This window comes from Aphanomyces astaci, assembly GCF_000520075.1.
Source record: "Aphanomyces astaci strain APO3 unplaced genomic scaffold supercont1.27, whole genome shotgun sequence".
NCBI classification, from domain to species: Eukaryota; Oomycota; class Saprolegniomycetes; order Saprolegniales; family Verrucalvaceae; genus Aphanomyces; species Aphanomyces astaci.
The window spans coordinates 141653-162088 of NW_009798290.1; the positions used below are offsets into that span (position 1 = coordinate 141653).

Genomic DNA, 20436 nt, shown 5'->3' on the forward strand with positions numbered 1-20436 from the left:
GCAAGGACCAGTCGCTTTGGTTGTCGCACCGAAACAGAAGCGGAATGCGTGGGGCTTGGTATCGTCCAACTGTAGCGGCATACAAATCCCAAGATACTACGGGTTCAACGATTTCAAGAGGTTCATATCCGGATACAGACTCGTTCCATGGTGCCTTCACTGGTGTACGTAGTACACGGTAAATCCACGGAAGTTGCGGCAGCGGTAGCGCTCGATTGGGGTCGCGAGAAGGAAAATCGGGTCATGATACATAAGCGTCATGGAGAACTGGTGATTTCTGTACCTCAAAGTGTGCATCGATGCAACGCGTTCGTCGCGTGTGTTGAAGTGATAGGGGTAAGAATCCGGATACATCATCCGGACGCGTATATCCGGATGACCGCCCAAGTTTTTGTTGCTGTGGATGTTGATTTGCGTCATTCCGGATTTTGGGGCTACGACGCACGTACGATGGCGCGCGGACGAGGACAAGGCGGTATCACGCCGCCGCAGCGGAGCAGTGTCCTGCTGCTACTCGCTACACTGGCGCTAGGTCAGGACGATCTGTCCAAATGGATCGACCCGGACACTCCCCTGGAAGACCACCACTTTGACGTCCCGGATGGTCCGTATCGAATGGGGTTGACGTCACCAGCCAACAACTCGTACCATTTGATCTTCTCGGACGAATTCAACACGACCAAGCGTCTGTTCGAGGCCGGGAACGACCCCAAGTGGACCGCGCTCGAGAACTTGGATCTGACGAACATGGGACAGCACTACTTTTCTCCCCAGGCGGTGCAGACCGACGGCGGCAACTTGATCATCACCACGTCCAAGCCGAAAAAGGAATACAAAGGCGCAAAGTACGTCAGTGGGAGTGTGCAGACGTGGAACAAGTTTTGCTTCACCGGTGGGTTTGTGATCATGCGCGCAATCTTACCGGGAAAGTGGGGAATTCCCGGCACGTGGCCCGCGTTCTGGTTGATGGGCAACATCGGCCGCGCAACGTACCTCGGGTCGCAGGACGGTATGTGGCCGTGGTCGATGGACACGTGTGCGCCGTGGGTGAACGACTACTTGGACCAGCCGCAGAAGGTCAATGCATGCGGGAACCTCACGGACGAAGACGACCCGACGTCGCTGCCGGAGCGATTCGGGTTGCATCCGCGGCAAGGGCGCGGCGCGACGGAAATCGACGTGTTTGAAGTGCAGATCAAGAAGAAGGACGACCCCGCGTTCATCTCGACGTCGCTGCAGATCGCGCCCAGTCTGCACGACAACATGCGACCGGACGCGAGCACGCTTCCCCGCCCTGGCATGTGGTACACCAACTTGACGTATGGCAACTACACCAAGATCAACAGCGACTATTACGGCGACGCCAACCTCGATTCGATCTCTGCACTGACGCAGTTGGACTCGAACTCGTTCAAGAACTACCACTTGTACGCTCTCGAGTGGCTTCCCGGGAACGAAGGGTACATTCGATGGTGGCTCGATGGCAACTTTCTGTACGAGATCCAGGGCGCGGCGCTCAACAAGTGGGTCGATGGCATCCCCCCCCGCAAGATCCCCGTCGAGCCGAGCTACCTCATCATCTCCACCGCCGTCTCGGAGAAGTTTTCACCGCCTTGCGATGGCCAAATGTGCGACTCTCTATGGCCAGCCAACTTTACCATCGACTACGTTCGCGTCTACCAAGGTCCGTCCAACAACTACACGAGCATCGGGTGCGATCCGCCTGCGTTTCCCACTAAGGAGTGGATCTACCAGCACCCTGTCGCATACGGATTGCCCTACTACACGCCGCTGCCAGTGGCCAAGTACGTGTTGAACGTTGTCGCAGTTGTGGGCGTCGTGTTCTCTGCCGTCATGGCCGGGTTTGGGACGAGGAACCACCACTTGGCCGCGTGCGTAGGTAGTACCCTTGCCGCGACCTGTGTGTTTCACACGCTATTCAACGTCGGGTTTACCACGTGGACGATATTCCCCATGGCTGTGGGGTCGCTATGCGGCGCCGTGTTTGGCCTGCTCAGCTGCTTATTGCCTGTGCATAGCTTGGCGGGTACAACTGCGCTGCTGCTGATGCTGGTATTGCATCCGTTCGTGGATTTGCTACTCCATCAAGTGCTCACTTTAGCCGCGACGGTGGCTGCGTTCATGGCGCTGTTCGTGTTGCCAGTGGTGTATCACGACAAGGTCACGGCAGTCGCAACGTCCATATTGGGGGCCTGGGGCGTCGTAGCCAGCGGGTCTCGGTTCATCCATGATGGGCAGTTTCTACTCGGGTTATGGCACACGCTATCATTGCTCGTGTCGGGGCCGTCGACGCCGCCGGCGTTGCTGTGCAACTTGTACTGTGGCGAATTGTATTCGACGTGGGGCGTGCTCGCGGCGCTGGCCATGGCGCTGCAACTGTCGCGTATAAGCCTCCATCATCATGCAAGCAAAGGGCGCATGCCGCCATCCAATGCGTTCGTCGCGGGCACGGACGGCCGCGCATGGCCGCCATCCGAATCGCACACGAATCACTTCCATCTGCAGGACCTGCCCACCAACATGCAGCCATTCGCGGCCATGTCGAGCGTGGCCTCGCATGTGGCGCGGACGTTTGGATTCCAGCCAGCGAATGTGAAGAACCAGACCGAGCACCTCTTGGTGTTACTGGCCAACCAATCCCGCGGCGGCCACAACCCGTTCGTGGCTCTCCATGCGACGATGTTTGAAAACTACCACCACTGGTGCCGCAAGCTCCAGATCACGCCCATGACATCGTCTGCCGTGTCGTCGTCGCTCGAAAGCCTCGCGGCCGACTTGTGTCTGCTCTTCTTTGTATGGGGCGAAGCCAGCAACCTCCGCCACGCCCCCGAGTTTCTCAACTTCTTGTTCCACAAGATGAAGCAAGAGTTTGGACGACCACTATCCCGCGACCCTGGCTTCTTTCTCGACGCTGTCATTACCCCCGTGTACGCGCTACTAAAAGTGGAAATGCACAAGGCACTAGATCACGAAGGGCGCCGCAACTATGACGACTTTAACGAGTTCTTCTGGACGCGAGCATGCCTGCAGTACGAGTACAAGAGCCCAGAGTTTGACAGTGTCGACAATCATCACTCGTCGGACGCGGCGGCATCGGTATCGCCGCCGTGCATTGCGCAAGCATGGGCCGCAACCTCCAAAACGTACTTTGAGAAGCGCCATTGGATCACGCCGCTTCGGGCGTTTCGCCGCGTGTTTGAGTTTCACCTAGTGACATTTCACTTGCTTGTGACAGTGGCATTTGCCGACCAGCTCGCGCTCGACAGTGTCACAGCCATCCATTTGGTCTCTAGCGTGTTGTTGACGCCGCTGGTGCTCAACATTGTGTGGGCTGGCATCGACCTCATGCTCATGTACTCACCCAACACGATGCCATTCCCGACCTTGATCCGCATGGTGATTCGTGTCATCTTCCACCTCGGTACAACCACCATCTGCGCCCTTCTCTACTGGTACGCCCTCGCGAGCCCGCCGCAGCAATCGGCATTTTACTGGACCCAGTTTTACACCCTCACACTGCTTGTGCATATCCCGTTTGCATTCAACAGCATCCTCCAAGTCTGTCCTGGGCTCACGCGGTGGATTCGCCAGACTACCATCGCCCCAGTGCAAACCTTTCGCGATCTTATTAGCCCCATCAATCGGCTGTACGTCGGCGACAACGTGCTCGATTCGGCCTGCGACAGCGTCGGGTACCAGCTCTTTTGGCTGTCACTTCTCACGTGGAAAATGCTCTTCTCGTACAAGTTTGAGATTGCCCCACTGGTCAAGCCCACATTGTTGCTCTGGGCCGACCACGTTGAGAACCAAGTGGACATTGTGCTCACTCTGGCCCTCGTGTACGTCCAGTGGTTTCCGTTTTTTATGATCTTTTGCATCGACGTGACCATCTGGAACGCGCTGTGGGTTGCGTTCACGGGTACATTTGTGGGATTTGGGCTTAAAATTGGCGAAGTGCGCAATTTTGAACGCACACGCCAAGCATTTGTCTCGGCTGCGCTCCAGTTTAATGCCAAACTCATCGCAGCCACGTCTAAAACGGGCGTTGAACTGGCAGCGCACCAACATGATACATCCGCCTCGGCCACGTACGGCGCCGCCACCACCACCCGGTCGAAATCTATGCATGAAGTGCTCAATGTCGTCGAATCGCCTGTCCACACAACCAACAAGAAGCACGACAAGCAAGAGCTCACGCCCCTGCTCAGCTTTACCCGCCGCATCCCGAGCCGCCGCGAAAAGCAGGATGCGCGCCGCCGCGTATGGACGTCCTTTGGCACGGCATGGGATACCGTGATTGATAGCTTGAGGGCAGACGATTTGATCAGCAACGCTGAGATGGGACTGCTCAAGTTCCAGCGCATCCCATCGTACGAGCGGCAGCTGTTTGTGCCGCTGTTCCAGCTCGCCGGGTGCTTTGAGCAGTTTTGCCTCCATTTGAACCAAAATCAAGGCAATGTCAACAGTATGATCGTTCACGACTTGCTCGGTGCCAACCCCATGATGGAAGAAAGTATCGGCGAAGTGTGGGAACTCACAGTGTACATATTGACCAACCTCCTCGGGCCATGTCATTCCAACGACGTTCGATTCATTTGCGCCATCTTGACATCGTGGCTTGAGCGAGGTATGTCTTTCTATATATATATATATATATATATATATATATATTTATATATATATGTGTGTGTATGCGATGATTGGATGAGTTTGGTTGGTTGATGGTGGAAATTGTATGCGATCTAGATAGTGAATTACAGCATCGTACAATCGATTGATTGTTAATACATAAGTAGTAGTTTTAACGTCTTCCAATTGTTATTCCATCAAATATATATAAATATATATAGTAGTTTTGTCTTCCAACCTTTAATATATATATTATACACCTATATATAATATATATATGATTCTATTCAACCTATTATAGAATATACACCTATATATATATATATATATATATATATACACCTACAAGCATTCGTATATCTATATGAACGACATGGGTCTTATATATATATGTAGGCATGTACCATGGTATCAAATGGGATAAACTGTCGGCGGCGGCAGACGCGTGGTCGGATGTCCTCCATCTGCTCAAGACCAACATGCCAGCATGGAAAGCCCAAGCCAAGCACGTACCCACACGCAAACAACCGAGCGATTACACCCAGTACACGCAGCAACACCAGCAGCAACCATCTCCCAACCCCATCAAACCCATGCACAAGTCGGCTTCCACCACTGGTCTCAACACGCTGTCGGCCACCAACGTACCGCGGCGGTCGCGGGGGTCGGGGGTCGCGCGCATCGCGGCCATGCAGCAGATCCAGCCGCCGCCGCCGCTGCCGCACCTCAAAACGTCCATCCCCGCCGTGCACATCATGCAAGTGCGAGATAAACTGCGCACGTTTCTAAACGTGGTCAAGACGATGCTGAGCGGCGGGTTGGATGACCCGACCGATGTCCTCGTGGGCGAAACCAAAGCCATGAACGACCGACTTACGTGGATGCTGACTCAAGAGCGCGGGTTCATGTGGGATGACGAGTACACGGGGGAACAGCTGACGTTGTTTGTGTTTGATTTGTACGCGGGCACGGCGGTGCGGCACGTGCGCGGCCTCCTCACGCTGCAAAAGACGGACGCCGAGCCGCGGAGCTACGATGCGCGGCGGCGGCTGCTCTTCTTTGTGAACTCGCTCTTTATGGACATGCCCGCGGCGCCGATGCTCGAGGACATGCAGAGCTATTCCGTCATGACGCCATTTTACGCTGAAGACATTATGTACTCTAAAGCTGACTTGGAATCCAAGCAAGATGGGCTGGATGTACACACTCTCTTGTACTTGCAAACGCTGTACCCGACCGACTGGCAAAACTTTCTCGAGCGAGTTCAGCCCAAGAAGAACAGCAACCTGTGGAAAGACCCAAATACAGTGCAAGAGCTGCGGCTGTGGGCGTCGATGCGCGGCCAAACGCTGGCGCGGACGGTGCAGGGGCTCATGTACGGGGAAGCCGCGATCCGCCTTCTCGCCGAGCTAGAAAACGTTCCGAGGCATGGGATTGAAGACTTGGTCAAGGCCAAGTTTACATATGTCGTGGCGTGCCAAGTGTATGGTCGGCAGAAGCGAAACAACGACGCAAAGGCCAAAGATATTGAGTTTCTACTGCACCGATTTCCCAATCTCCGCGTGAGCTACATTGACGAAGTGCGCGTGAACTACCAGAAAGAGCTCAGTTACTTTTCCGTGCTGATCAAAGGCACGGAAACGCCGAGTGAAGTCGTCGAGTGCTATCGGATCCGCCTACCAGGTAACCCCATTCTCGGCGAAGGCAAGCCGGAAAATCAAAACTCGGCCGTGATCTTTACCCGCGGCGAACACCTCCAGACGATCGATATGAACCAAGACGGGTACCTCGAAGAAGCGCTCAAGATGCGCAACCTCCTCGAAGAGTTCTCGGCTGGCAATCGACCGTGTACGATTGTGGGCTTGCCAGAACATATCTTTACAGGTACCAATATATATATATGTGAGAGTTGATGGTATTTTGTCCATTGGCCTAACATTTGGCAGACTTTTGTGCTGATGATGTCGCCAAATATATCGATTTTTGGATGTAAAACTCGTCCAGTGTTACTCGAATTCAATGTTGAATCGGTCGACGAGTGGATTGGATATGATTCATGTGCTGGATTTTGATTGGTTGATCGATTATTACTATTATTATTATTGCTGCTGTTTGTATATAGCCATGCAGACAATATATTAATAATTGATTGTAGGAAGCATCAGTTCGCTGGCGAATTACATGGCGCTGCAGGAAACCTCCTTTGTGACACTGGGCCAGCGCACCCTCACGCGGCCGCTGCGCGTGCGCATGCATTACGGCCATCCGGATGTGTTCAACAAGCTCTTCTTTATGACCCGCGGTGGCTTTAGCAAGGCGAGCAAAGGCATCAACTTGAGCGAAGACATCTTTGCCGGATACAACAACTGTTTGCGAGGTACGGTATCGCATATATATATATATATATACAAAAGTCGCCTGTGCTGGTTTTGGACGTCTATTTGCCATGTTGGGTGGTGGGGTGTGATTATATATCGCATCGTTTGTAGATTTATATATATATATATTTCTACATATAATACGAAGTATATATGTGTGTGTTTATTGATGTACACATGTTTGATGTATATAACACATGCGAGGTAAGTCTTGTTTTGGAGCGATTAGTTTCCAATGGATGGTATTATCGCATCGTTTATATATACATGTATTAAATAAATATACATAAAATAACTCGTTTGGTTATATGTATACATATATATATATATATATATCGAACAACAATGCGTTTGGTTAATATATACTGTATATTTCAAAAGGATGAATATATATATATATTGTAACATTGTACTATATATATATATATATATATAGGCGGGACGGTGGCGTTCCCAGAGTATGTCAAGTGTGGCAAAGGGCGAGATGTGGGCATGCAGCAGATTTACAAGTTTGAAGCCAAGCTGGCCCAAGGCGCAGCGGAGCAGTCGCTCAGTCGTGACGTGTACCGTCTAGCGCATCGACTAGACTTTTTCAAGTTGCTGAGCTTCTACTACAACCACGTGGGGTTTTACTTGAGCATGAGCTTTGTGATCTGGACTGTGCACGTGTTGGTGTACATCAACGTCTTACGTGCGTTGCTCGGGGTCGAAGGCACTGGTAACCAATCGCCACCTTTCTCTCTATATATATTATATATATATAATATGTATGATTGTAGGCGGACGCGAAGCTGTGATCTTATCCGAGCTCCAAGTAATGCTGGGCAGCGTAGCCTTCCTTACAACGGCGCCGATGCTGGCGACGATTTCCGTCGAGCGGGGGTTCAAAGCGGCCTTGTCCGAGGTGTTTATGGTTGTCGTGACTGGCGGGCCCATGTACTTTTTGTTTCACATTGGCACGAAATGGTTTTACTTTGGCCAGACGATCCTCGCGGGCGGCGCCAAGTACCGCGCCACCGGGCGGGGCTTTGTGACCAAGCATAGTCGATTCGACGACTTGTTTCGGTTCTACGCGTCGAGCCATTTGTACGCTGGCTTTGAAATCGCCGCCGCCCTCGCCTTGTACTACGTGTACACGCAGACCACGCAGTACGTGGCGCTTACGTGGAGCTTGTGGCTGGTGGTATTTTCGTGGACGTGCTCGCCGTTCTGGTTCAACCCGCTGGCATTTGAATGGTCAGACGTGCTTGAAGATATCAAGATTTGGGTCCAATGGATGCGTGGCCAAGGCGGCAACGCCAACCAGTCGTGGCTAGCGTGGTTCAAAGATGAAAACTCGTACTTTCTCAAGCTGCGTCCGTGGGCCAAAGCGTTTGTGTTTCTCAAGGGGTTTCTGCACTTTATCACAGGGCTGGCCCTGCTCACGTCAGACGACGCGTACCACTCGATCACAGCTGCGACATCATACACGCCGCTGCTCGTGATGCTGGCGATGGTCGTGGTCAACTTGGTGCTGTTTTTCCTGCTGTTTGCGCCCCGTCATCACGGCGGCGGCGGCGGCGGCAATGAGAGCGGCACCGTGCGGTTTCTCAAGCTCGTGTTTGTGCTCGGCAACACGGCGGCGCTCGTCGCGGGATGGTCGCTCCTCCCCGGGATGGTACCATGTTCGGTGAGCTTTTACTTTTTCAGCGCCGCCGTGGCCACATGGATGCTGCTGTTCTTTGGCAGTGACAACAAGCTCGCGATTCAACTCTTCTTTCTGCACGACTGCGTCCTCGGCGCACTCTGCCTCAGCGTGATTGTCGTGCTCAGCGCCGTGGTCGTGCCTGGCAAAGTGCAGACGTGGCTCCTGTACAACAATGCGCTCAGCCGCGGCGTGGTGATTGAAGACATCCTCAGATCCAACTCGTCAGCTAACGACCCCGACGATGACCTAACTTTGACCCATATGAAGAAGATCATCCTTGAGCAGCAGCGCGTGATCGCCGCGCTGACCACCCCTGGCGGCGGCGGCGGCTCGGATAGTGGTGACACGGCCGACAAGATGGCAACTGCCAAGGACAACTTTAGCCGCGCCCATGTGAGCGACTCGGACCTGTTGGACTTGAAGGACGCATCGTTCAAGCTAACGCAGATGCTCCATGGTGACTACCACCAGCAGAACCACCAGCACCAGCAGCAGCCACCCAAGGACACGACGGTGCAAGTGCCGTTTCAGCGCGTCCGCCGCGCCAACTCGACCGACTTTCACGCAGCTAAATTGGTCCCCCAACACCAGCAGCCACTCACTCATCCCCCCAAGCATTAGGAACACGGCAGGATCAAACCCAACTTATTGATTGGGCCATGTGAACGATTCATATAATAGTACATGATATAGACTAACTACTTCATAATGTGTGATAGATGATACACTACTTACTGTAACTTTGATCTTTGAAGGGTGGTACTTACTACAAGAATAGTACTACTAATACATAATACTAGTACTATTAATAGGACTAACTGTAAAATGCTAGTAACGTTACTGTATCAATACTAGGATTAACTGTAATTTGCTACTATTAATACTGGGATTAACTGTAATATGCTACTATTAATACTATTATACTAGGATTACTGTAATATGCTACTATTACTACTCCTATTAATCATAATAGTACCTAGTACTAACTACTACGTTGATAATATGAATACTACTATTAATACGTACTACGTGGTGATTAACGTTACTAGGTCGCCCACTCGTGGAGGCAGCCTTGATGCTTTGCGGTAGCCATCACACATTCAGTAGATACTTTGCTCCCATACAGCACCACCCCCCAGATGACTGCTTTGCACTTGCTCGAAGGACCAATGAAGCCAGGTAGGTAGGTAGAACGATAGGTTTGAACGATGAGATATCACGGGGTGAGTGTGTTAGAAAGTGGATCGATTAGGCAGCAGGTGGCTTGGTGGCGGCGGCGTTGGCTGGGACGTCGGGCTGCTGGTTGCTGCTGTCTTCGGGTTGCTCGTCGTCGAGGTTCTGATCCCACACGGCGCGGTTCCCCTGGGTGCGCTCGTTGTTCTGGGACTTGGCAATGTTCACCTTGAGCACTTTGCCGTACAGTTCCGAGTCTACCCTCACGCAAATGTCAGGAATGTCGACGTCGTCAAGTGCAAAGCGACGTTACCGTCCATGTTGTCCAGCGCTTCTTTTGCGTCTTCTTCCAGGTCATACTCGACAAAGCCAAAGCCCTTGTTTTGCTCTATCCACATGCAACCAAGCCCATAAGAGGGAGGGGGTCTTCAAGCATGGATTCACGGTGGAACATATGCACGTACGATTGGTGCCGGTGAAGTCCATGGGAATCTGCACATCCTTGAGAGGGCCGAATGGAACGAATGCCGCGCGAAGGATGTCTTCCGTCACGGTCTTATCCAGGCCACCGACCCACAGGCATCGTTTGTGGTTTGCCTTGGTCACGAAGCTCATCGCACGACGAGGGTATTTTATTGCAAAAATCAATCCGAATAAAAATACTGTACAGTGTTTAGGCAGGTTTTTATACTTTTAAAATGATGAAACGCACTGAATTTCTGGGTTAAATATATTAAAAACCTAGCAATATACGTCAAAAAGGATGTTTCAAAAGCATTTCAAACGCATATAACGTTTATATACTGTTTTGAACACTACTTTAATCCTTCAACAATTTACCCGGGCGGAAGCATGGTGCTGTCGACGGCGTCCATGTCGCCTGGATGATGCCGGTCGAATGCGAAGTTCAGCGTCCGGTCTGTGACCGCCTGTTCCTTGTCCATGGCGACAACGCCACTTCGATGGACTTCCAGGACGCCAAGCGGACCGAGGGCGTGCAAGAAGGCGTCCACGTCTGTCGGTGACGCGGTGAGTTGCACCATCGTTTGAGTGGTAGACGTGTCCACAACGGTGGCATTAAACTGTGCGACGAGTCGATCGACGGTCAACAAAGCCTGGGGGTATGCCTGCAACGACACCTTGGCCAGCAGCAAGTCGCGCTCGACAAGGGCGTGCGCTCGGTCTGGTGTCGTGAGAATTTTCACGGCCGCGACTTGCACAACGTCATGGAGCTGTTGCTGCATCATGCTCACGTTGTGGTCCGACCCATGCACGACAACACTCAACCGAATGAGGTCGGGCACGCTCGTGCGGCCGACGACGATGCTGTCCACGTTGTACCCGCGGGCGCAAAGGAGGTTGGTGATCTCTGCGACGGTGGTTGCCGTGTTCGCGACGAGGGCGGCGACGACATGTCGACTTACACCGTTGACAAGGGGAACAGCTGGGGATGTCATGGCGGCGAGGGCGAAGAAGGCGCGGGGGCGGCACCGACCGAGTGCTTGCATCGTCGGACTTGGAAGCAAGCAGAGAAATGGATGCTTCTTGATGATCATGACCCCATTTGACACATGTCAATCATCCAACCTCGAAAGAAACTGGAAATAAATTCTCGAATGCGCAAACAAAAACAGGCACTCAATTGAAACATGACAAAACAAGAACCCATGGTTGCACGCCCATTTCAGGCAATAAATCGATGAAAGGCTTTGCTTTTTGGCTACTAACGTTTCTAGTACATACTATTAGTACTACCGGCAAAGTTAGTTCATACTACTGCTTAGTAATACTATTAATAGTACTACAGTGTGGACCGCTCGAGTTTCCTGAATTATTCACAATGGTTATCCTGGAGGCAACATGGTCGAGTCGACATCTGGGTTTTCAACGGGATGTCGGTCGAACGCGATTTCCACCGTCGGGTCGGTCACGCAGAGCGTGCGGTCGATGGCGATGACCCCGCTTCGATGGATTTCGACAATGCCCATCGGCTTCAACAGCTCTAAGAACGACTCGATTCGGGCGGGGGTGCCGGCGAGCTGGACCATGACCTGCGTGGGGGTCACGTCCAGCACCTTGGCGTCAAACAAGCTGGCGAGTTCCGCGATTTCGGCGCGGGACCCCGGCTGCCGTGTCGATACCTTGGCCAGCATCAGGTCCCGCTCAATAAGGTTCTCCCCCGCATCGTCCTGCGATGACAGAATCTTCACGGCCGCGACCTGCACGACATCATCGAGCTGTTTCTTCATGTTCCACACATTCGCGTCGGTGGCGTGCACCACCACACTCATGCGACTTAGTTCGGGCACGTCTGTGCGTCCCACCACGAGGCTGTCAATGTTGTATCCGCGGGCCGCAAACAGGTTGGCGATCTCGGCCAACGTGCCCGCTTGATTCACCACCAGTGCTGCGATCACGTGGCGATGGATCCGAGTGGAAGCCACGTCCGAGTTGAACAGCCGCCGCCCGCCCGTCGTCTTTACGGCTCTCGAAGCCGACAGCACCAAGCGCTGGATCATCGTGATGAATCCAACGTGGAAGATTTGCAATTGCACTTTGGCACGATACTGAATAACCGGATAAACCCTATTATCCGGATATTTCCCCAACACTGGAGCACATGAACGTTCCTGTGGCAGCATGGTCAACCAGAATGCGCAATCGATCGAGTGGATGACTACAGGGAATACACGTGGAGGGAGCGCGAAGGAAGTATGGTCCGTCCAGTCATGTGGCGGCGACTATGGATGCGTCGAGCCTCGCCGGAGCTGCTTGCCGACTATGTATTCATATTCCGCAGACCACAGGCACAAATATAGCATGTCCTGTACTGTAGGTACAGGACATGCTTTAAGACATACTATTAATAGTACTAATATTATTAATAGTAAAGTAGTACCACCGTAGTTTCTACTGTAGTAAGTGAAATTCCGGATAAATGTTGCAAATCAGGCCGAATTCCGGATAACACGAATTGGCGCGAGAATTTTTGCTGTGTATATTCCAGTAGGCTTCACACCGCCACACAAAGTAGTACAAGAATGGAGGTGTGTGGGCATCCATTGTGCGTCGAAGCGGGGACAAAGACATGCAGTCGGTGCCACGTGAGACGCTACTGCAGCCGCGAGTGCCAAGCGAGTGATTGGAAAGCGCACAAGCCGGTGTGTGCCGCGCGCCAGCCTCGGTGGCACGAGCGCATCCCGCGGACGCGCGTGTACGAACGCTTCGTGGTGAGTTTTCAGCTGCGTGTCGAAGACGAGTACGTGTTTGGGGGTGAAATGGTCGGCACGTATGGCGAGCAGACCGGAGGTGAGCCCTGCGCGCCACAGTTTATGGCGTATGTGCAACTTGCCAAGGCCAAGAGCGTGCTACCAAGCGACTGGACTGACGAAGACGACCGGCAATTGATGCAGCTGGCGAGCGGCGCCATCCACTCGGCCATCGAACAAAGCGATGTCGTCACACGGTTCGGGTATGGCGAGCAGTTGGTCTTGAGGGCGCTGGCAGAGACCATCGTTGGTCCCCTTGGGCAGTGGGTTGACAAGTACTAGCTAGCTAGCTAGTAGTACTATTAATACTTCGTAGTACTACGTAGAAATTGTAGCTCACGTACTTCTATCAGGATTGGCGGGTAATGCAAACTGGTCGATTAGTATGCCAGGGTATGTCCTTTGAGAGAGAATCAGTATGTACGGTGACGACAGTGTCGACAAATGTACCGAGTCCTGTACGCCTGACACATGCACCACACGTAGCATTTCAGACAGCCCATTCCTGTCAAGGTCTGGCGATCCCCCTCTCTCCCTGCATGGCCATCTTATGTGTTAGCCTAGTGCCAGTAGCAGTAAATCTCACCAATTGTAGACCATTGTCTGTCATCGATGACCCCCAAGTGTCATGTACATGGCCAATTGGACCCGCTATATTACAAGCTATATATCGTCTACAGATACATCGACACGACAGAGAGGGCGACCACACTGGCGGACATGGCAGCCGTGATGGTACTCGACTTGCCCGGCGCAGGGGTAGCGTTCGAGCTGTTGCTGGCGGCACCGGGTGCCCCTGCGGCGGTGGTGGCAGTGGCGTTTTGAATGGTCAGCTTGGGGGCGGGGTGCGCTGCATCCGCCAACTTTCCGGCGTCGTCAGGCACAGACGTCCACGCGAGGGTGCCGTTGGGGGTGGTTTCTTGGGTCACGGGGAAGTACAGCGTTGTGTTGAGCGGGAGGTCGCCGACCTTGAATTGCAAGCCAAAGTCCTGGTACAGTTCGTCGGGCAGCGATCCGTCGTACCACGTCACCTTGGACACGACGTCGGTGCCGTTGACGGTCTTGGTGGTGGTCGCCACCTTCCAGCCGCCCACTTGTTGGGGCTTGACGGACGCGACCCCCACGGGGATGTCCACGCTGACGTTTTTGGTCACGGCGCCCGGGAACGAGTGCGGCACGCGGACGATCGTCACAAAGTACGCGTTGGGGGCAGCGACCGCGGGGTTGAGTGAGACGTGCGCCGAGGCGGACGCGGCCAGCGCGGCGAGGGTCCCAAAGACAGTGGTGAAGTGCATCGTGGTGGTTGGCGGTGAATTAAAATGTGACGTTTAGATCTCCAGTACAAAAAGGATATTTGAAAAAGTCGAACATGTGCCACCTACGTAGGCAATTGTTGATACGTCGACGACTCTTTTACCAGTATAGAATACCCAAGTGAAAATGGCTACCCGAACCCTAACATGTGTCAGTTTAATGCCATATCTTTGTCCATAATTGCGTCATGTGGCCATTGAAATGCTGTCCACACTTTGCTGCATTATGGACTTCATCCATTCAACTGGGGCTCAAACGTTGAAGATCAATGAACCTTATTGATCGTGGTCAGCGAGTTTCCCATGTACGAACTGACCAGGATGTGGCACCTAACTTCGTGGCGCGCCTGGGTCCCGTAGAATCTTAGCAGGGAGAGAAAACGTTTCCAATAGTCTCCCAAAATGAAACGACGTCGTCTATATCATTGGTACACTACACTACTGTACAACACGTGTATGTGTAGATTTTACAGGCACCTACAGCCATCAGGTACTGTAGTGAAGACACAAATGCACAGGGTATTGTGACACCCCCCTCTACCTCGTGGTAGTTTTTGAATGGTAAGTTATGTCAAGTTGCAACGGTTGAAGTGACAATGGTGGACGGACTGAGGGGGCGGCGCCGGAATGACATTGATGTCGTTACTGGATCCATTGGTCGGCTGACGAATTGAAGTGGCAGGCGATAGACTACGTCTTCATGAGTCGAAGAATTAGAAATGAATCCGTTTAGCGCCACTTTCGTACCTCGTTGCTATTGATCTTTACTAATGATCGTGCACTGGGATTTACATGTTTCATAGCATCTCGACATAAGTGCGTACATTCAGTTTGCACGTGTATCCGTACGGTCGTCTTCGTGGACTGAAAGTGCCGGCGTCCTATTCCACCTGCCGGCGTCCTATTCCACCTGTGCTGAATCATCTGATTTGTGCCACATTCTTCTCCGATTGTCAGCAAAATCGAACAGTAATCCGATATCCCTTGTCAACAATTGCGTACGAAAACATGCACCCAATGGTTGTCTGACCACAATCCACCTTAAACCATAGTACGGTATGGAAACACAAGGGTACAATCTGGTCATTTTTCTTTTGCATCTGCTCTTCAAACAACCATGCACCTTTACCACGCCGTTGTCGCCCTCGCAGTGTTTGCCGCCTCGTCTGTGTCTGGCCATGCCACTTTGAACCCCCCCGTGGGGGCCCCCAACGCGTACCTCGTCACGTCTGTCCGCATCGGCCACTCGTACCCTGGTGCCAGCACCAAGAACGTCACGGTGGGCATTCCCACGGGCATCACCACCGTCAAGCCCAAACAAATCGACACGTGGAAGGTCGATTTTGAGTACGCCGAGGTCAACGGCACCAAGGCGGTCACCCAAGTCACATGGTACGGCGGCGACTTGCCCGACGACTTGTTTCAAGACTTTGGGTTGCAGCTCAAGCTCGCCGACCTGCCCAACGGCACCGTGTTGTACTTTCCAGTTACCCAGTTCACAGTCCCGAACGGCACACTAGCGTGGACATCGATCCCCGACGCGGCGGGCAAACTCGCCGATGCCGCCCACCCAGCCCCGAAACTCACCGTAATCAAGGCGTAAACGCATCAAAAAAGTGAAGTGGTAGATTATAAATTCCTTCAAGCCGTAACTATATTTGTTGCTCAAGTCGTGTTTGGTGTCTATGTACAGGTGTAGTTGGTTGTAGGTGTTTCACATCCTTACCATAATGATCAGCCACACTTGGCATTCGAATACGAACGATTAAGAGTGTAGTTTTGGGAGAGCGGGCGTGTTTGAAGGCTCACACCTGCAATAAAAAAATCCATCCAATGGCTTTTTAAAGTCCGAACGACCAAGGTACTATGACGTATTGTCAACCCTACCGTACACACCAACTAAGGGGGGCTCTGACCACTTCAAGTTTGAAGTCCAAAGTGCATTCATGGCTGCAGTGGCTGCATCATTGAACCTGATTAGGATCGCCCGTCCGAGGGGGGGTCACCACTTCGCTACGTAGCATCGGCACCGGTCACGAACGTCAGCCCTAGATATGCCACTGTTCAATCATCCTCGCACCAGTAAAGCAAATGTACGATAGATAGCAGGGGGGGTGTTAGAGTTAGAAGGATGTGTGCTCATCTGTCGGGTACTTCTAAACTTCAAAGTACCATACAGTACGTACATACTCGACATCGTCATCATCGGCTCAAACACATCCCCGCTCCCACTGTAGCCATCTACGTCCGTTAACAATTGCCCCACGGAAGTAGCTGACAACATGACCGGCCAAACCAACTTCCCCTTCAGTTAAGTTGGCCGCCCCATCCCAATCACTTGACACATTGACACACCTTTCACATTGGGCAGGTGCGAATTTTAGCAAATCTGACTCCCTCGGCGGATGACCCATGTCACACCGAGGGTGATGTGTTTGGTGGTACTTCCAATTAGTCTTAATACCGAATTACAAGGCATACCGAACAGTTTCCCAAATCGTGTATCCTGAGCCTAGGGAATCCAAGATTGGGGCAAGTTCTCACGAATCCCCACGGCCGTGACGCCAATCTGTGGGAATCTCCTGTGGCCGCTCCAGGCGTTTTATGGTATGCAGAGTGTTGCTCGCAACTCAAATCGCTAGAAGGATATATCGTGGAAGATGGTTTGAGGACGTTGAAAATGATAGAAAGATAGAAACAACAGCTTCTGGTAGGTGACAAACTAATTACTCAACTTAACGCTTGGCCTCCAACTCCTCTTCTGGACTTTGAATTCAACGCTTGGTCGCACCCCACCTACAGTATCCAACGATATTTTACGGGAAAACCCCGACTGGGTCACATTTCAATTTGCATTTCCCCCATTCGACCCATGACCAATTTACCGTTAGATCGAAAGTTTAAGATACATTTGAAAACTTGAGATACATTTCTAAAGATGAGTGTTCTAATGAATTAGTCGAGTCCTATGCAGCTCAAAATTGCCGCTCAAAGTCTGGAAGGGATCTTTCAAGCTGTAAATCGGAGGCATCCCAATAAAAGGTCGACGGGGATATAGATGTACAGGATAACATTAAGCGGATTATTGACACCAAATACTCTTGACGCATTGCTTAAGGGCCACTCACGGCCAACGCAAGGGACGCGAAAGCAGCGACAAGGCAGCCCGACGCAACTGCGTGGCGTTCGCTAGAGGACGACTTGGCTGCGGCGGCCGGGGTGTTGGCTTGGTTGGACGAGGCATTTGTCGCCGAAGGCGCGGTGGTGGTGGCATTTACAATGGTCAGCTTGGCCGCAGGGTACCCAGCGTTGGGAATTTTCCCACTGGCGTCGGGGACAGACGTCCACGGCAACGTGCCGTTGGTGGTTTCCTGGACGACGGGGAAGTAGAGGACCGTGCCCACGGGAAGATCCCCCACGCGCACTTGGAGCCCAAAGTCTTGGTACAGTTCGTCGGGCAAATTCCCTCCATACCAGGTCACGGCCTCAACCACTGACGCGTTGGTGGTGGTGTTGAGCTTGGACTGAAGTTTCACTTGCCATCCGGCCATTTGCTGGGGCTTGACGGACAAGATACCCTTGGGGATCAACACGGTGACGTTGGTCGTGTTGTGGCCCTTGTACGCATGCGGCACTCGCACGGCGGTCACGGCGTTTTTGTTGCCCACGGCGGTGGGGGGCTGGATGGACACATGGGCCGACACGAACACCGTCAGAAGGGTGGCAGCCAGAGCAAAGACAGCGCGCATCGTGGAAGTTGGGGAGTGGGTTGTGAGAAGGACAAGTCAAAATGGACAATGGAGAATGCTGGGATGGTTTTCGTGGTGGTGTAGTGCCAGGCTTGGCGGCCTGTGACTTGTCCGGCATCAACATGCAAAGTATGTATTCCATTGATACTTATCATTGACATGTGACATCACTGTCGTTGAATCCGCATCCACTATGATGTCGATATGTTGTGGACTGTTGGTGTGTGGTTGGTTCTGTAGAGATGTGCAGTAGAAACCAATGTTAGCTGAAGGAATGCGGGCTGAACTTGGTCAAGCAACCTCAAGTATCGATGAAGTCGCCACAAAAGAACGGGTGCGATTGATACGCCGGAGTACTCACGTAAGAACGTGGAGCATTGCGAGTAGATGGTCTTGAATAGACTTGAACCAGCGATACAGTAACACCCTTGTACAGTACATGAACATCGAGTTCACTTCAACATCACGGCCCACGACATTATTGATGTGCGGCTACGGTGGAAAGTGTGCCCACAGGTTATTCAACGCAAACAACTTTTTGTACCGCGAAACGTCGTGCATCGTGGACCTTAATTCCAGAGGGTACGTCGGGCTTCATGTCTAAGGCTACCTACAACTACGATATCTGGTAGATATGCGTCGGCTTGTGTTATTAGTACTGTACTGGAACACCGATGCAATTAACAGGTGCAATTTGGGAAGGTTTCGTTGACAATGTGGGCTCAGAATTTAGTACAATTGTTGATTCGGGTGGTCAACAATTGCGTCATCGAGGCGCAACTGTTGAATTTGTATCCAACAATTGTGGACGCAAGATTTCAACAGGTAATGTTAGTACTACTACTAGTATGTACTAAGTACTACTAGTATTAATAGTAATAACGGTAGCTTTTCACCTTTTAGGAAGTACCACGGTACTACGTAGTACAGTCGTAGAACATCCAACTTCGAGTCGTTTTGGGAACTTCTCAATACCGATAAGCTTATATGTAGTTGTGAGCGATCAACAACCCCATGCAGTGTAGTATACCCCCCATCACACTCATAATTGGGACCAATTCGTAGTGCATACAGTGGGATTGCTGTGATGATATGGCGTGTTTTCTACAACCCTTGTCACCAGACACACACACTTTAGATGCCCTGGACATAAATTTGAAGTCGAAGCTCCACACCTCATAAACTATTGCCATTCACCAGTGAGGCAGTCACTTTCACTTTCGCCCGCCATGGTCAAGACTTCATTTCTAGCAATCTTCGCCTCAGTCGCCGTAGCCCAGCACAAAATAATCAACGGGACTGAAGCCCCTATCGGCAAGTACTTGTACGTGACCGGATTGCGTGAAAAGCCGACGAGCAACAACCGCTGCGGGGGGATTTTGATTGCCCCCAAGTACGTGCTCACGGGGACGTTCTGCTCGGACGCGTTGGCTGCCTACACTTCCGTGGGGTCGCACTACTTGTCGGGCGATCGCGACGGCGAGCGGCTCAAAGTTGTTAAGCGCATTGTGCACCCCCACTTCAACCGCACCACGAACGAGTATGACTTTGCCATTTTAGAGTTGGAATCTGCCAGCAAGGTGACTCCGGTTAACGTTGCCTTCAGCGACAACGATGTCGTCAACGCCACACAGGGGACTGTTCGTGGCTGGGGCAAGTTCTCCAATTCTGGCCAACTCTCGCCCGTGCTGCGTGAAGGCAACGTCAAGATCTGGTCCAACATTGACTGTGAAAAGGCAGTCAAGCATATCGGCCCCGTCTTTAGCTCCATGATTTGTGCTGGGGGGGGCGACAAAGACTGGTGCAATGGAGACCACGGAGCCCCCTTGACTGTTTCCAAGGGCGGGGACGAGTACGTCGTTGGGGTGGCGAGCTGGGGCGGGTTCTGCGCGTCCAAAAATGTCCCCAGTGTATACGCTCGCGTGACCAGTGCCCGTGATTTTATCCAGCCGTACTTGCCAACCCAGCCTACTACGACCAAACCCACTTGTTAAAATAACACTGTAATATGTCCAAGTTTGTGTTGTTCAGTTCATGCTGCAACTTACTTTTCTGTACGTGTCGGGGCGTAACAATCACTGGGGATACACGCTGTATTTCTATGGTGTAATGTGCGCTCGACCCACTTTTCCTTGCCAAGAAATGTCATCACTGGCCACATTTTTGTGGGGTGTACGTAGTACCCGGTGGTACGAGGTGTTTGCTCAGATTTCCCTG

General features: G+C 52.2%; 9 protein-coding genes across 9 annotated transcripts; 4 read left to right on the forward strand and 5 right to left on the reverse strand.

The window, feature by feature from the left end:
- Positions 1–426: 426 nt before the first annotated feature.
- On the forward strand, positions 427–9455 carry H257_10225 (hypothetical protein). The gene is made up of 5 exons (XM_009836705.1): positions 427–4648; positions 5047–6534; positions 6806–7027; positions 7465–7746; positions 7808–9455. The coding sequence occupies exons 1-5, from the start codon at positions 451–453 to the stop codon at positions 9334–9336; spliced, it is 7719 nt and encodes a 2572-aa protein (XP_009835007.1). The 5' UTR covers positions 427–450; the 3' UTR covers positions 9337–9455.
- A 269-nt stretch (positions 9456–9724) lies between these two features.
- Positions 9725–10598, reverse strand: H257_10226 (hypothetical protein). Its single transcript, XM_009836706.1, has 3 exons — positions 10353–10598; positions 10202–10276; positions 9725–10145 (listed from the first exon to the last, which is right to left on the reverse strand). Exons 1-3 carry the CDS (start codon positions 10501–10503, stop codon positions 9964–9966), a joined length of 408 nt encoding a protein of 135 aa, XP_009835008.1. The 5' UTR covers positions 10504–10598; the 3' UTR covers positions 9725–9963.
- Positions 10599–10693: 95 nt separating this feature from the next.
- On the reverse strand, positions 10694–11480 carry H257_10227 (acetolactate synthase, small subunit). The gene has a single exon (XM_009836707.1). It carries the CDS (start codon positions 11442–11444, stop codon positions 10725–10727), a length of 720 nt encoding a protein of 239 aa, XP_009835009.1. The 5' UTR covers positions 11445–11480; the 3' UTR covers positions 10694–10724.
- A 133-nt stretch (positions 11481–11613) lies between these two features.
- Positions 11614–12437, reverse strand: H257_10228 (acetolactate synthase, small subunit). The gene has a single exon (XM_009836708.1). The coding sequence runs from the start codon at positions 12405–12407 to the stop codon at positions 11733–11735; it is 675 nt and encodes a 224-aa protein (XP_009835010.1). The 5' UTR covers positions 12408–12437; the 3' UTR covers positions 11614–11732.
- Positions 12438–12865: 428 nt separating this feature from the next.
- Positions 12866–13544, forward strand: H257_10229 (hypothetical protein). The gene has a single exon (XM_009836709.1). The coding sequence runs from the start codon at positions 12930–12932 to the stop codon at positions 13437–13439; it is 510 nt and encodes a 169-aa protein (XP_009835011.1). The 5' UTR covers positions 12866–12929; the 3' UTR covers positions 13440–13544.
- Positions 13545–13738: 194 nt separating this feature from the next.
- H257_10230 (hypothetical protein) lies at positions 13739–14505 on the reverse strand. Its single transcript, XM_009836710.1, has one exon. The coding sequence runs from the start codon at positions 14450–14452 to the stop codon at positions 13832–13834; it is 621 nt and encodes a 206-aa protein (XP_009835012.1). The 5' UTR covers positions 14453–14505; the 3' UTR covers positions 13739–13831.
- Positions 14506–15470: 965 nt separating this feature from the next.
- On the forward strand, positions 15471–16139 carry H257_10231 (hypothetical protein). Its single transcript, XM_009836711.1, has one exon. The coding sequence runs from the start codon at positions 15588–15590 to the stop codon at positions 16071–16073; it is 486 nt and encodes a 161-aa protein (XP_009835013.1). The 5' UTR covers positions 15471–15587; the 3' UTR covers positions 16074–16139.
- A 1297-nt stretch (positions 16140–17436) lies between these two features.
- Positions 17437–18359, reverse strand: H257_10232 (hypothetical protein). Its single transcript, XM_009836712.1, has one exon. The coding sequence runs from the start codon at positions 18217–18219 to the stop codon at positions 17584–17586; it is 636 nt and encodes a 211-aa protein (XP_009835014.1). The 5' UTR covers positions 18220–18359; the 3' UTR covers positions 17437–17583.
- Positions 18360–19420: 1061 nt separating this feature from the next.
- Positions 19421–20249, forward strand: H257_10233 (hypothetical protein). Its single transcript, XM_009836713.1, has one exon. It carries the CDS (start codon positions 19449–19451, stop codon positions 20211–20213), a length of 765 nt encoding a protein of 254 aa, XP_009835015.1. The 5' UTR covers positions 19421–19448; the 3' UTR covers positions 20214–20249.
- Positions 20250–20436: the final 187 nt, after the last annotated feature.